General features: G+C 36.5%; 1 protein-coding gene across 1 annotated transcript; it reads left to right on the top strand.

Annotated features, from left to right (window-relative positions):
• Positions 1 to 613: 613 nt before the first annotated feature.
• LOC131632578 (endo-1,3;1,4-beta-D-glucanase-like) lies at positions 614 to 2,920 on the top strand. Its single transcript, XM_058903318.1, has 7 exons — positions 614 to 823; positions 1,131 to 1,152; positions 1,288 to 1,414; positions 1,720 to 1,810; positions 1,942 to 2,031; positions 2,228 to 2,328; positions 2,549 to 2,920. The coding sequence occupies exons 1-7, from the start codon at positions 676 to 678 to the stop codon at positions 2,684 to 2,686; spliced, it is 717 nt and encodes a 238-aa protein (XP_058759301.1). The 5' UTR covers positions 614 to 675; the 3' UTR covers positions 2,687 to 2,920.
• Positions 2,921 to 14,262: the final 11,342 nt, after the last annotated feature.

Here is a 14,262-nt window from a genome sequence, read left to right as displayed (position 1 = left end):
ACTGAGACACTGTCTCACTGATTTAATAAGCAGAATTCATTCTTGTGTCAAATTAATTTTTTATTTGTGTATATCTTTATCATAAATGAAAATAAAATGAGTATAAATAAATTGAACATAGACAAACTCTTTCTTTACATTCAATGTATCTTTTTCTATAAAGCAAAAAAATGTATCTTTTTCTAAAACAATCTCGCAATTTTATTACAAAAGGCTTAACATTAATAACTTTTAAATAATTATTTCTAAACTAGAAATAATAAATATTTATTCTTTGATGAGATATTCATTACCTCTAGCGTTTAATTTATTTTTAATAATAATTTACATTTAAATTTTTAATTAAATTTCTTATATTAGAATATTCTATTTATTCCTACCGTATCGACAATAAAAATTTTCTATAACACAATTTGTTTAAAACTTTAAAGACTAAAACAAAGTATAAAATATTTATATTCATTTAACAAGGCAGACTAAAAGTTTTACATTAAGAATTTTCTATAAAAAAATTTGTTAAAAAATTTAAAGACTTAAAAACAAAATATAAAATACTTATAAACACACACACACAAAAAAAAAAAGTTATATATAGATACTAAGTGTAGTATAGAGTATAAATATACGTGTATACGTGTATCTAGCACCAGGAAGCATCGAAGCAAGAAAGTAAGCATGTCAGGGCCAGAATGTTGCTCAAATCCACCAACTCTGAATCCAAGTGCAGGATCTGGTCACGTTGAAAAGATCGGTGCTCTCAATGCTTACATCGCCGGTTCTCCAAATTCCAACCCCGCCGTTCTTTTTGCCTCCGATATTTTTGGTACCATCGCTTCCTCTGCTCTGCATTTGCTTAATTTTTTATATAGTTTAGTGACTATGAAATTCATGCCCATCGAAAAGTTAATATAATCAGTAGCACCGGCACCTTTAAATTAGACATGTCATTGTCTGTGCATATATTTGTAATTATGTTTAATTTATTTATTTTTTAAAATTATTATCAGTGAAGCCGTGTTGGTGTCAAGTCTATTTGAGATGTCCGTACTTCATATTAAATAAATAATCAGTATTCTGTGTATTTTGACCAAAAACTTGTACTAACTGCATATGCTTAATTTTTCTTGCAGGATATGAAGCGCCTAAATTTAGGTATGGCTAATTCTCGGCTCTATTACATGTATCTAGTTTACTAATTTTTGGAACTGTTTCGATAAGTTTTTTTGGCGTCACTGTGTCAAAACTCAAAGTGGCGGATCTTGTAACTGTTTGTTCTCTGCTATGAAGGAAGCTTGCAGACAAAGTTGCAGCTGCTGGTTATTACGTGGTTGTTCCGGACTTCCTTAATGGTGAACCTTACAATCCTGAGAATCCTAATAGGCCCATGCCTGTTTGGATTAAAGATCATGGAACGGTTAGTTCTTATTTAACGATCCTCGGTTGTTTATGATTTTTTTTCTTGATAGGTAAAAGCGAAACAGATTTTGTTTCTCTAGTAAATTGAAATCCAGTTTTTGTATTGTTATTGGATTTTGATTTTGGAAGGTAAATGACAAAATTCAGATGTCATGTTTGTGTAATTTTTGTGTCGATTCCTCTCACCTTTGTTGGCATTTTTGAATTGTTGAATTGTTGATTAAACATTAGAATTTGTCTCAAATTATATGTACAAATCGTCATTCCCTGATGCATACCTATTGTTATTATATATATTATTAGGACAAAGGTTTTGAAGATGCAAAACTCATAATTGAAGCCATAAAAAGTAAAGGTGTTGCATCTGTCGGGGCTGCTGGATTTTGTTGGGGTGGTGAGTGCTACTCATTCTACCTATTTCAGCTCCTGATTTGATGGGTTTACTTATTGGTCGGGTTTAATGTTTGAAATGCAACTAAGCTAAAATTGAACTGACACTGTAATATATTTACTTCTTTTTCTCAGCTAAGGTTGTTACCGAGCTTGCGAAATCCAAACTTATTGAAGCTGTTGTGCTATTGCATCCATCATTTGTCTCTTTGGATGACATAAAGGGTATGGACTTATGTTCTCTTTTCTCAGTTAATTGAACTTATGTTCGTATTAGTTGATTATGCAAAAGTTCTATTTTATTTGGAGCATCTTCCCTACAAACTCAAGTCACTTTTCATGTTGCAATGATTGAATAAAGACAAAGCAGATGTAGTAGAAACATATTTCTTAACTGCCAAGATGTTCATATTAAATTCAGGTGTTGACATTCCAATTTCTATACTTGGAGCTGAGATTGACCTACGTTCTCCTCCAGAGCTTGTGAAACAGTTTGAAGAAACCCTTACTGCTAATTCTGTGGTCAGATTAATTTTTCTTTCATTCGTGAAACAGTTTGAATATCTGCCATCCTTTGATATTCTAATCTCTTTTTTTTTTTTAGTTCTTATGTATTCATAAGCGCACACACATATTGTTAGTTAAAAGGATATATGATTAGTCAAACTGTTTTAAACACTAGTTAAAAGCGTTTTCACCTTTTTAAACACTAGTGATTCATGTACCTATTTTTGTTGTGCAGACAAGTTTTGTGAAAATATTTCCTAAAGTTTCACATGGTTGGACTGTGAGATACAAACCAGAGGATGCAGAAGAAGTGAAGGCTGCAGAGGAGGCACATCAGGACTTGCTGAACTGGTTTGCTAAATATCTCAAGTGAGCAATCTTTGTCAATTGATATCGTCTCGATCTACGTGTGCAGTGCAGTATGCAACATGCTGCACATTCCATAAAGCCTCAGTTTACCTAAAAATAAAGGCTGTATTGTTTCGTGTTAGACATGGATTATAGATAAGTTCAGCAGTGCGTTTACGTAAAAATAAATAAAAATTTAATGTTCTTTCGTGTGGACAGTTGAAATTTTTGATATTAAGAAATCATATTTTAAGACTTATATGTTAAATGTTGCAGCTCATATAGTTTGTAACATTTAGTTATAAATTTTGTTACAATTTTGTTACATATAGTTTGTTACATCATAGTTGATGTTTTCTTTATAAATTCAAAAAAGAGAAAATGAGGCCATGCTGTGAAGAAAATATATTTCAGAAGAAAAATGTCAGGTCCTGAATGCTGCTCAAACGCACCTATATTTTTTATTTCTTTATATATATATTTATGGCAAAATATTTTTGAACTTATAGTTTTTAGCTTATAAGTTCATATGACAATAAAAGATCTATTTGATAACAGTCTTTTTTGTACGAATATTTACTATTTTATTAGTTCATAGCTTATTTTTTATACGTTATTTCAAATATATCAGTCTTTTCTGTACGAATATTTACTTTATTTTATTAGCTTATAGCTTATTTTTTATACGTTATTTCAAATAGTATTTTAGTTTTAAATTTATAACTTATAGTTTTTTTTTCACTTTATCTTTATTATTTTAATTAACATCCACTACTACCTCCTTATAATGGTGATGTCTAAGGTGTTATATTGGCGTTGTCTAGATGAGTTAAAAAAAAAAAACATGTGTGTATTTTCTCATAATCCATATTTCAGTCTTTTTATCACACATTTCGCTCAACTTCTACATTCATTTTCCTTTCGTTGAAACAGATCAATCCACCACCCTCAATCCTCAGTGTTTGATATACACCAAGCCACCTCCAACGAATCCTAACCCGATATGTAAATTTTAGTACGAAACAATAAAACAATCAACAAATCTGTTCATTACTTAGTGACATGTGTCATACCCCAAAATTTGCCTACATCTTTTAATTTATCAAGGGACAAAATTAAGAGTCATGGGGTTTGACATTCCTATTGTCACACCCACCCTCTTATAAAATATCATGAGTTGAAATGGGGTGAAATAAACAGGTATCTTGGGTCCAAACATTTGGCCTAATGCCTTGTTTTCTAAATTTATTTTTAATTGGTAAGGTATTGATTTAAGCCTATTAGTATTAAATTTTGTTAATTGTTTATTATTAATATCATTACTAACATTAGGATTTGTCATTTAGGATTTTTTTTATTAGTATTATTATTAACAAAATAATCATTAGTTTCAATTATTATTTGATTTCTTTTATTCATTAAAAAATAAAAAAAATACACAAGCACATGGGGCCTTGTTTCTCAAAGGCCCATTAGGTTAACTTTGACTAATATAAATAAGATATTTTTCTACACATTAGGGGAGGCCAATTTCAAAACACAAATTTTTTCATTCACGTACATACACCATACTAACTTCTCCAATCCTAACCTATTTCTCTGACACAGTCACGCTACAACAATACCAACATACTAACCCTTTTATTGATGCTCTCACCCCTTTCATGTACAGAAAGATATATTCTTATACACAGACAACCATCGCCAAAAAAAACTGTGTATATTCCACACACACAAAAAAAAAACCTTTAAACCACAAATCCTCGTTCTTCTCTAAACCATCAAATAACCAAATTCCCCAACCCTTATCTAAACAACCTGTAAATATTTTTTCCAAAAAAAAACACCATTACACCATTGGTTTGAGAATCACAACATGGGACCATTCATTGATTCAACCAATTTCCAGCTCCACGAAATCATCACTTGAATCTGTCATAATAACCAAAACAACGTTCATGTTCTTTATATTACCACAGCCATCATACAAAACAATTTGTGCAAAAAAAATCTTTGTTCTTTTTGCAGGAAAAGAGAGACAGAATAAGTAAAGAGGAGCAGCAACACAACTTCAAATCTGTGCCAAAACCACATCCAACAACAACACCGCGTGATCACCGCCGCGTACCCACGACGCCAGTCTCCCCCCCTAAAATCTCAATTCAGTTCAAATCTCTATTTTTACCCTTTTCAATTTCTTAGCTATCAACCTTGTATTTTAGCCATAAAACTTGACCCTTAGATTCAAAGCCAATAGGAAAGGGTTGAGGGTGCCTAACACCTTCCCTCAACCTGATTATAATAACTTACCCCGATCTCTAAACTGCGTAGGGTTTCCTATTCGCCCTTCAGAATAGGTGGCGACTCTAAATCTTAATCTTTAGGGCAGGTTGCTACAGCTGGCGACTCTGCTGGGGACAACTAAAAATGGTGAATTATTATGCTCCTAGGTTTTGGCAGGGTTTAGGTTTGGCAAATTATTTAGGTTTTGTGGCTAGCTATTAGGATTTGGCTAATTCTCCATTTTAGGGTTTATGGTTTATTGTAAATATTTAAATTTTATTTATTTATTTACTTGCAATTTCAATTATTTACTTGCAATTTCAATTATTTACAACAATTACATTTATTTACAGTAATTTAATTAAATATTTGTTTACGTGAATATTTGCTATTTTACTGCACTTTTTGGGTTATATATAAATTGCGTTAAGCCTAAGCGTGGGAATTATAATAATGACCAGAGGGGAATTACATCGCCTACGAGTCTTGTTATAATTCCACTTAGAGTGGGTTGAATATCCGGAAAGGTCTGATACGAGGCTCGACCTTGTTGAGGGCTGGACTTGGTATTTGGCTGATCTCTCTGGGAACCTACCCCTAAAACTCGAACCTCATGGATAAAATGATTTGTTCTAAAATCCAAAGAGACAAAAAGTCTCGGCGGCTACGAACGACCCCATGAGACCTTCTAGAACATACCAATGGGAAGGGTAGGCACCCTAAGCCGTTACGTCGAACCTATGAACCTAGGGCTTATGTGCTTACGTGCTTATTATGTGCAATTTACATACTGCGAATGCCTTGCATTTTAATTTTTGCAGGTATTCCTACGCGTTCCCTGGCCTGTAGGAACCCTATTTCTAAAACCATGTCCTTCCCACAAGGACACCTCCATTTATGCACGTTGATTGGCCTCACGATGGCCATGAGACCTAGTGACTGTCATGAACAGTCATTCCGCGCCCGCATCTACGCACTCCCTAATCTGAGGGGAGTTTTCCTTTTATATCTTTGTATTTTACAACTACATGTCCTTCCCACGAAGGACATCTTCATTTACGCACGTCAATTGGCCTCTCGATGGCCATGCGATCCAGTGACTACTTTGAACAGTCACCATGTGCTTACATCTACGCGTTCCCTAGCCTGTAGGGATCATATTTTTAAAAAACGCATCCTTCATACGAAGGACATCTTCGTTAGCATACGTCGATTGGCCTCTCGATGGCCATGCGATTCGGTGACTGTCTTGAACGGTCACCCCGTGCTTACATTTACGTGTCCCCTATCCTGTAGGGATTCCATTTCTAAGAAAAAAACGACGCGTCCTTCCCCGAAGGACAACTTTATTAGCATGCGTTCGATTGGCCTCTCGATGGCCATGCGATCTAGTGACTGTCCTGAACGGTCACTCCATGCTAATTCCTGCGCACCCTCTAACTTGTGGGGTTTTGGATTCCCATCTATACATCTTTCATCCCTGGCCTGTAGGGATTTCTCTTCATCCGATATCGTCCTTAGATAAGTTGTGTTCCGCATAGAGAACCTTCTCACCAAGGACAACTTCAATGGTACACGTTGATTGGGCTCTCGATGGCCATGAGACTTGGAGACTGTCTTGAACGGTCACCAACCGCTACCTTCTGCATACTCCTTAATCTAAGGAATTTCCATTGGCGTGTCATAACATCTATCTTGCAAGGATTTCGATAGGGTCTAATGTCGCCTCTTAGGCTATCCCTAGGATTATACGTCACCCGTCTGTATTGCATATACGGAATTATATAAAAAAACAAGAAGTCTCTCGCATACACATGCATTTTCATTTTCATGCATTCATTTACATTTACATCTTCGCCCGCATCCACACTTACCACGCTAGCCGGTTTCCCAAAATTCCCGAAGAAAATCAAAAGATCGTAGACTATGGAGAAAAGAGGATAAATTATTGAGAAGGATCTTAGTCTTACTAAAAAAAAAGGATGCCTTTCGCCATGCCAGCCGCATGTCCATGCCTTGTCGTAACAGGATTATAAATACAATAAAGGTTGTCATCGAGCAAGGATTAGTTCAACAAAGAGTTCCCTCATAGATACACTCAAGATGTATCTAGTAATAAAGGGGTTCATCTTAGAACATATCAAACTTACAAGGATACTCTACGATAACCTGGAGGCAAGGATTAGTCCAACAGGGCAAAATCCTGAACAAAGATGCATGACTACGATGGAGGGAATGCGACATATGTCAACCCCACACCAAGGGGAAAAAGGGTCATAGGCATTCTCTCTATCAATCTACAAACTTTGAAGGTTGCAATGGTGTGATACTATCCTTAGGGAAAGCAAAAGAGGTTCAGTCAAAGGAAACTCATGAAGTTCCGATACGACGAAAACCTACCGCTAACAATTTATTCCCAACAGGTTTGACATGTCCAAGGAGAATTCGAGATCACCCTTTACTTCTACAAGTCTAAGGAGTAAAACAAAGTCAACGGATTTACAAAGGAGAGTGTCCCTAAGATCAACAGGTGTTTATCATGCTCAGAATTTCAACCCCTACGATCGCTAAGTGTTACTCAAGACAAAAATTTGTACCTTCGGATTAGCAATTCTAATGGGATGACCATGCAGGTTTTGGAGTCAATTCATTCGCTCACTACTACGACTTTCCAGTCGCACACTTCTATTTTTTTAGGATTATTAACAAACTTAAGGGAGAATGAAGAACACAAATAACTAAGTCTCGCTAAACATATGCTTTCAAGGTAAGACCGAGCCGAGGATGTGCAGGCATTGTTTCAATTCCCAAACAGTGGAGATATAAGGATGTTAATCCCTCGTTACCCCCTCGAGCCAGGAGTTGGAGTTTGTTTCTACTTTTTCAAAAAAAAAAACCTTGATTTCAACCAAGGGCAGGGTAGATATCGGTTAATTCAATGGTGTATTTTGGTTGTCAAGAGAATCAGTCAATCCAAGCGAAGATTCAAGCATAAGGATCAAGCAAAGCAAAGGTTCAAGCATGTCTTCTTCCTCGCGTTCATCCAAGATTGAGGAAGCAATGGAGATAACATTCACAACAATCTTTTTCCTCAATATATCATTCAAGATCGAGGATGTATCAAAGGTGAAGCTTACAAATCAAAGTCAACACGGCAGTCACAACATTCGATATCCAACGATTAATATTTCAAAAGGAGCTTTCGAAAGAAAAACGCCTGCTAAGTCAAAATGAAAAATTTCAGGAAAGAAAATAAAAATGACTTAGGCAAAAAATTAGGGCATCCCGATGGACCAAACTCAAAGGAGTTGGTTCATGCAAAAATAAGGGGTAAAAAAAACAAAGGCGAAATGCAAAGGATAATCATGTGACTGCTAAACCATTAAAGCTTCACATCAATGCTTGGATCTCTACAACAATTTTCATCGGTGCTTGGATCTCTACTAAAGGCTTCTGCTCAACATCAAAACTGAAACGATTCTCTGACGTTCAAAGCACATTCATTGGATTAGGCGAATTTTTAGGATCTGGAGAACATCAAGGAGAAAGGGGTGGGATAAATGAAATTTTTGAGCCGTATATCCATTGTTTCTTAAAACATGAACCAGGCTAAGTTACAACATTTAAAAGTCCTAATTGAGGCAAGGTTAACTACGAAAGCATATTAAGCAGGATTTTGTTATACTGACTCCTATGTTTGTTAAAACTATTTCTAACCACTACGCTTTTTCAAGCATTCATTTCTAAAAACATCCAGTCCTAATTCATAACGGACTTCGATTTCAAAACTTGCATACGCATCGCATTGGGGTTACTTCTCAAAGGGTACAACGCCATCTATGAATATACACTTAGCATCGAGGAGATCTCGAAATTGGTTAATCAAAGATGACCATTTCTAATAAAGACTCTTGCATGGGGGAACCACATCTAGAGGGTTTTCCTAAACAGGGGCAAACTTTCAAGGACTGCAGGGGCATACAATCAAAGATCCTATTTACTAGGGGGCATTCTTCCTAAGGTTCAATCGACTTGGGGGCACATCTCGAAGCAATAACAAACAGGGGCATGTCAAACACGGGAATAATTCAAGGAGAAAGGGGTGGGATAAATGAAATTTTTGAGCCGTATATCCATTGTTTCTTAAAACATGAACCAGGCCAAGTTACAACATTTAAAAGTCCTAATTGAGGCAAGGTTAACTACGAAAGCATATTAAGCAGGATTTTGTTATACTGACTCCTATGTTTGTTAAAACTATTTCTAACCACTACGCTTTTTCAAGCATTCATTTCTAAAAACATCCAGTCCTAATTCATAACGGACTTCGATTTCAAAACTTGCATACGCATCGCATTGGGGTTACTTCTCAAAGGGTACAACGCCATCTATGAATATACACTTAGCATCGAGGAGATCTCGAAATTGGTTAATCAAAGATGACCATTTCTAATAAAGACTCTTGCATGGGGGAACCACATCTAAAGGGTTTTCCTAAACAGGGGCAAACTTTCAAGGACTGCAGGGGCATACAATCAAAGATCCTATTTACTAGGGGGCATTCTTCCTAAGGTTCAATCGACTTGGGGGCACATCTCGAAGCAATAACAAACAGGGGCATGTCAAACACGGGAATAATTCAAATTCAAAAGGATAGAACACTATGGATAAACCTCCGTATCTTGGATATCAAGGACATACCCTTCAATCTAAACGTCGGAGCATATGACACGATTATTTCTTGGAGCACTCCCTTCATAGCTTGGAGATCATAGGTATCTTTTTCCGCTAAACATTGGGGCATGGGATATCAAACCCATAAGGTGCGGAGAATCTCCAGAGGTTAAAGGTGTGGAGAACCGCAAAGGTTAAAGGCACGGAGAACCTCAAAAGGTTAAAGGCGTGGAGAATCTCGAAAGGTGTGGAGAATTCCAAAAAAGGTGAAGGTGTGGAGAATTACATAAGGTAAATGATTCAAAGGTTAAAGGTGTGGAGAACCCCGAAAGGTTAAAGGTATGGAGAACCACAAAGGTTAAAGGCACGGAGAACCTCAAAAGGTTAAAGGCATGGAGAATCTCGAAAGGTGTGGAGAATTCAAAAAAATGTGAAGGTGCGGAGAATCACACAAGGTGAGCAATTCAAAAGGGTAAAGGCGTGGAGAACCTCGAAAGGCTAAAGGTGTGGATAACCTCGAAAAGGTTAAAGGTGCGAATTGCAAAGGTTAAAGACATGGAGAACTTCGAAAATTCAAAGGTGTGGAGTAATTCAAAGAGTCAAACTGGGGCAAGACGCACATCAAAAGGAAAAGGCGTTCTCACACTTTACAATCTCGAACAAATCTTTCTCCTAACTACAATCTTCACAAACAGGTATCGGGGAATCACACTAGCATCCAACAATCTTACAACTCTAGCAAACTATATACGCTTGGTCATCAACAACTTATCAGTGGAGCATCATGCAAAAACATATAAGTCATGCATTACATACGTTGGTTAATACATTACAACATCCAATTCAAAACTTTGGTGCTAAGCTATACTATCCACCTGCTTCCCGGTAACCTTACCGATGACAGTAACCCTACTGTTGGTGTATTTCCAATCACCTGATTGATGCCTTCCGGTAACCTTACCGATGACAGTAACCTTGCTGTTGGTTTATTTCCAATCACCTGATTGATGCTTCCGGTAACCTTACCAATGCCAGTAACCTTACTGAGATATTCTTCCCAATCACCTGATTGATGTTTCCGGTAACCTTACCGATGCTAGTAACCTTACTGATGATAACAACCTTACGGAGATATTCACCCGATCACCTGATTGATGTATTCTGGTAACCTTACCAGTGATACTTGTTGTTTCATTTCACTCATAAATAAACTACGCATATGCATAAGCATAAGCATTACGCAAACATTACCAAGCCAGCGTAAGCATAGTCATGGTATAGGGGAAAGCATGGAGTAAACAAGTTCAACGGGGTCGATAAGGATATAAAATCTCAGGATTGACATCAGCGTCAGCATACATACATACGCGTTAGCATATGCATGCCATCTAGTGCATTCACATACTACAAAAGTCCAGTTTCCAACCCTCGTGTTGTGATAGGTGTGTTTTCCGACCCTCGAGTTGTGAGTTCCAACCCTCGTGTTGTGATAGGTGTTTTCCGACCCCTCGAGTCGTGAATGTCCGACCCTCGAGTCGTGAGTTTCTAAACATATCATTTCCTTTCCGACCCTCGAGTCGTGAATATTTGACATGCTATTTCCTCCGACCCTCGAGTCGTGAATATTTGACATGCTATTTCCTCCGACCCTCGAGTCGTGAATATTGACATGCTATCTTCTCCGACCCTCGAGTCGTGAGTCTCCAAACAGGTGAATCTTTTTCATGCAGGTACGCTTGTCAGAACCATGGCAGGTAATTTCTTTGATGCAGGTGAATTTTGTCCGAACCAGGGCAAATGATTCAAATGGTGTAGGTGAAATTTGTCCGAATCAGGGCAAATGATCCAAATGGTGTAGGTGAAATTTGTCCGAACCAGGGCAAATGATCCAAATGGTGTAGGTGAAATTTGTCCAAACCAGGGCAAACGATCCAAATGGTGCATGTGAAATTTGTCCGAACCAGGGCAAATGATCCAAATGGTGCAGGTGAAATTTGTCCGAACCAGGGCAAATGATCCAAATGGTGCAAGTGAAATTTGTCCGAACCAGGGCAAATGATCCAAATGGTGTAGGTGAAATTTGTCCAAACCGGGGCAAATGATCCAAATGGTGCAGGAGAAATTTGTCCGAACAAGGGCAGATGATCCAAATAGTACATGTGAGCTTGTCAGGACAATGACAAGTAATCCTATTGGTGCAGGTGAACTTGCTAGAACTATATCAAGTGATCCTTTTGGGGTTCACAAACTACGAAAGCTTGCTTGCGCTATAGCAAGTCAACTATCTTCTACACAACAAACTGCGAGTCGTCGCCGTTGACAGTTACATTTACCCATCACGTTAGTCCCTCGGCAGTGATCTGCTTCGAAAAAAAACAAACACACAAAGGGGTTTCACAAAGGGTTTTACAACAAGATTTCAAAGGTTTCTCAATTGGGTTTATCACGTTAGTCCCTCGGCAGTGATCTTCTCCAAAACGTCATCAACGACAAACAAAGGTTTTTTCTCTTTTTACTAACTTCAACTAACATAGCTAACAATCATGCATCATTCAACTAACATACCTCATTCATACATAATGCATGTACATACATAGCTCTCATTTATTTTGAGAAGCTCGCTGCATCATACATCATATGCATCATTACATTACATAAAATTCAGGTTGCCTTTTTAGGCCGTACTCCAATCAAAGCAAGTGGTTCTCTCGAAAGAATTTGCTTCGCATTCATAAAAGATGGGTATTTACCTTGGGTGGCATCTGTAAGCTCATCTCCCACAGAACTTTTTCCAACAGATGCAAATTTCAGGGTATTTTCAGTGTTCAATCATCTTCCACCTCTAGATCATGATAGGCAGACGTGCCTATCCGACTCTTCAGGTTTAAGAAGATTGAACAGGGGCAGCTGTCATACCCCAAAATTTGCCTGATCAAATCTACATCTTTTAATTCATCAAGGGGCAAAATTAAGAGTCATGGGGTTTGACATTCCTATTGTCACACCCACCCTCTTATAAAATATCATGAGTTGAAATGGGGTGAAATAAACAGGTATCTTGGGTCCAAACATTTGACCCATCTATCTCAGGTTTGGATCATGTTTAAGGATATTCTAATGCCTTGTTTTCTAAATTTATTTTTAATTGGTAAGGTATTGATTTAAGCCTATTAGTATTAAATTTTGTTAATTGTTTATTATTAATATCATTACTAACATTAGGATTTGTCATTTAGGATTTTTTTTTATTAGTATTATTATTAACAAAATGATCATTAGTTTCAATTATTATTTGATTTCTTTTATTCATTAAAAAATAAAAAAAAATACACAAGCACATGGGGCCTTGTTTCTCAAAGGCCCATTAGGTTAACTTTGACTAATATAAATAAGATATTTTTTTACACATTAGGGGAGGCCAATTTCAAAACACAAATTTTTTCATTCACGTACATACACCATACTAACTTCTCCAATCCTAACCTATTTCTCTGACACAGTTACGCTACAACAATACCAACATACTAACCCTTTTATTGATGCTCTCACCCCTTTCATGTACAGAAAGATATATTCTTCTACACAGACAACCATCGCCAAAAAAAAACTGTGTATATTCCACACACACAAAAAAAAACCTTTAAGCCACAAATCCTCGTTCTTCTCTAAACCATCAAATAACCAAATTCCCCAACCCTTATCTAAACAACCTGTAAATATTTTTTCCAAAAAAAAACACCATTACACCATTGGTTTGAGAATCACAACATGGGACCATTCATTGATTCAACCAATTTCCAGCTCCACGAAATCATCACTTGAATCTGTCATAATAACCAAAACAACGTTCATGTTCTTTATATTACCACAGCCATCATACAAAACAATTTGTGCAAAAAAAATCTTTGTTCTTTTTGCAGGAAAAGAGAGACAGAATAAGTAAAGAGGAGCAGCAACACAACTTCAAATCTGTGCCAAAACCACATCCAACAACAACACCGCGTGATCACCGCCGCGTACCCACGACGCCAGTCTCCCCCCCTAAAATCTCAATTAAGTTCAAATCTCTATTTTTACCCTTTTCAATTTCTTAGCTATCAACCTTGTATTTTAGCCATAAAACTTGACCCTTAGATTCAAAGCCAATAGGAAAGGGTTGAGGGTGCCTAACACCTTCCCTCAACCTGATTATAATAACTTACCCCGATCTCTAAACTGCGTAGGGTTTCCTATTCGCCCTTCAGAATAGGTGGCGACTCTAAATCTTAATCTTTAGGGCAGGTTGCTACAACATGAAAGAAATTTTTTTATAGCTATGTAGGGTTCTACGAGAAAATTTAAAAAATTATAAAAAAATTCAAAAAATTATTAAAGTTTGTCTCTTATCAAAAATTTTAAATTTCCATGATAATATACCAGAATATTTGAAATTTCCGGTATTTACCAAAACAATTTAGAAATCTCTAAATTTTTGGTATTTATTAAAAAATTCTGGAAATTTCTAAATTTTCGATATTAAATCGAAAGTTGTTTTTTCAAATATCCTTGATTTTTCTCGAATAATTGAATCAGTAAATAGTTACCCGGCTTAATATATACATATCATAACTGTCATACGTACATGAATATAAAACAAATTAGGAT

This window comes from Vicia villosa, linkage group LG1, assembly GCF_029867415.1.
Source record: "Vicia villosa cultivar HV-30 ecotype Madison, WI linkage group LG1, Vvil1.0, whole genome shotgun sequence".
NCBI classification, from domain to species: domain Eukaryota; kingdom Viridiplantae; phylum Streptophyta; class Magnoliopsida; order Fabales; family Fabaceae; genus Vicia; species Vicia villosa.
This window is presented reverse-complemented; position numbering and strand designations above follow the sequence as displayed.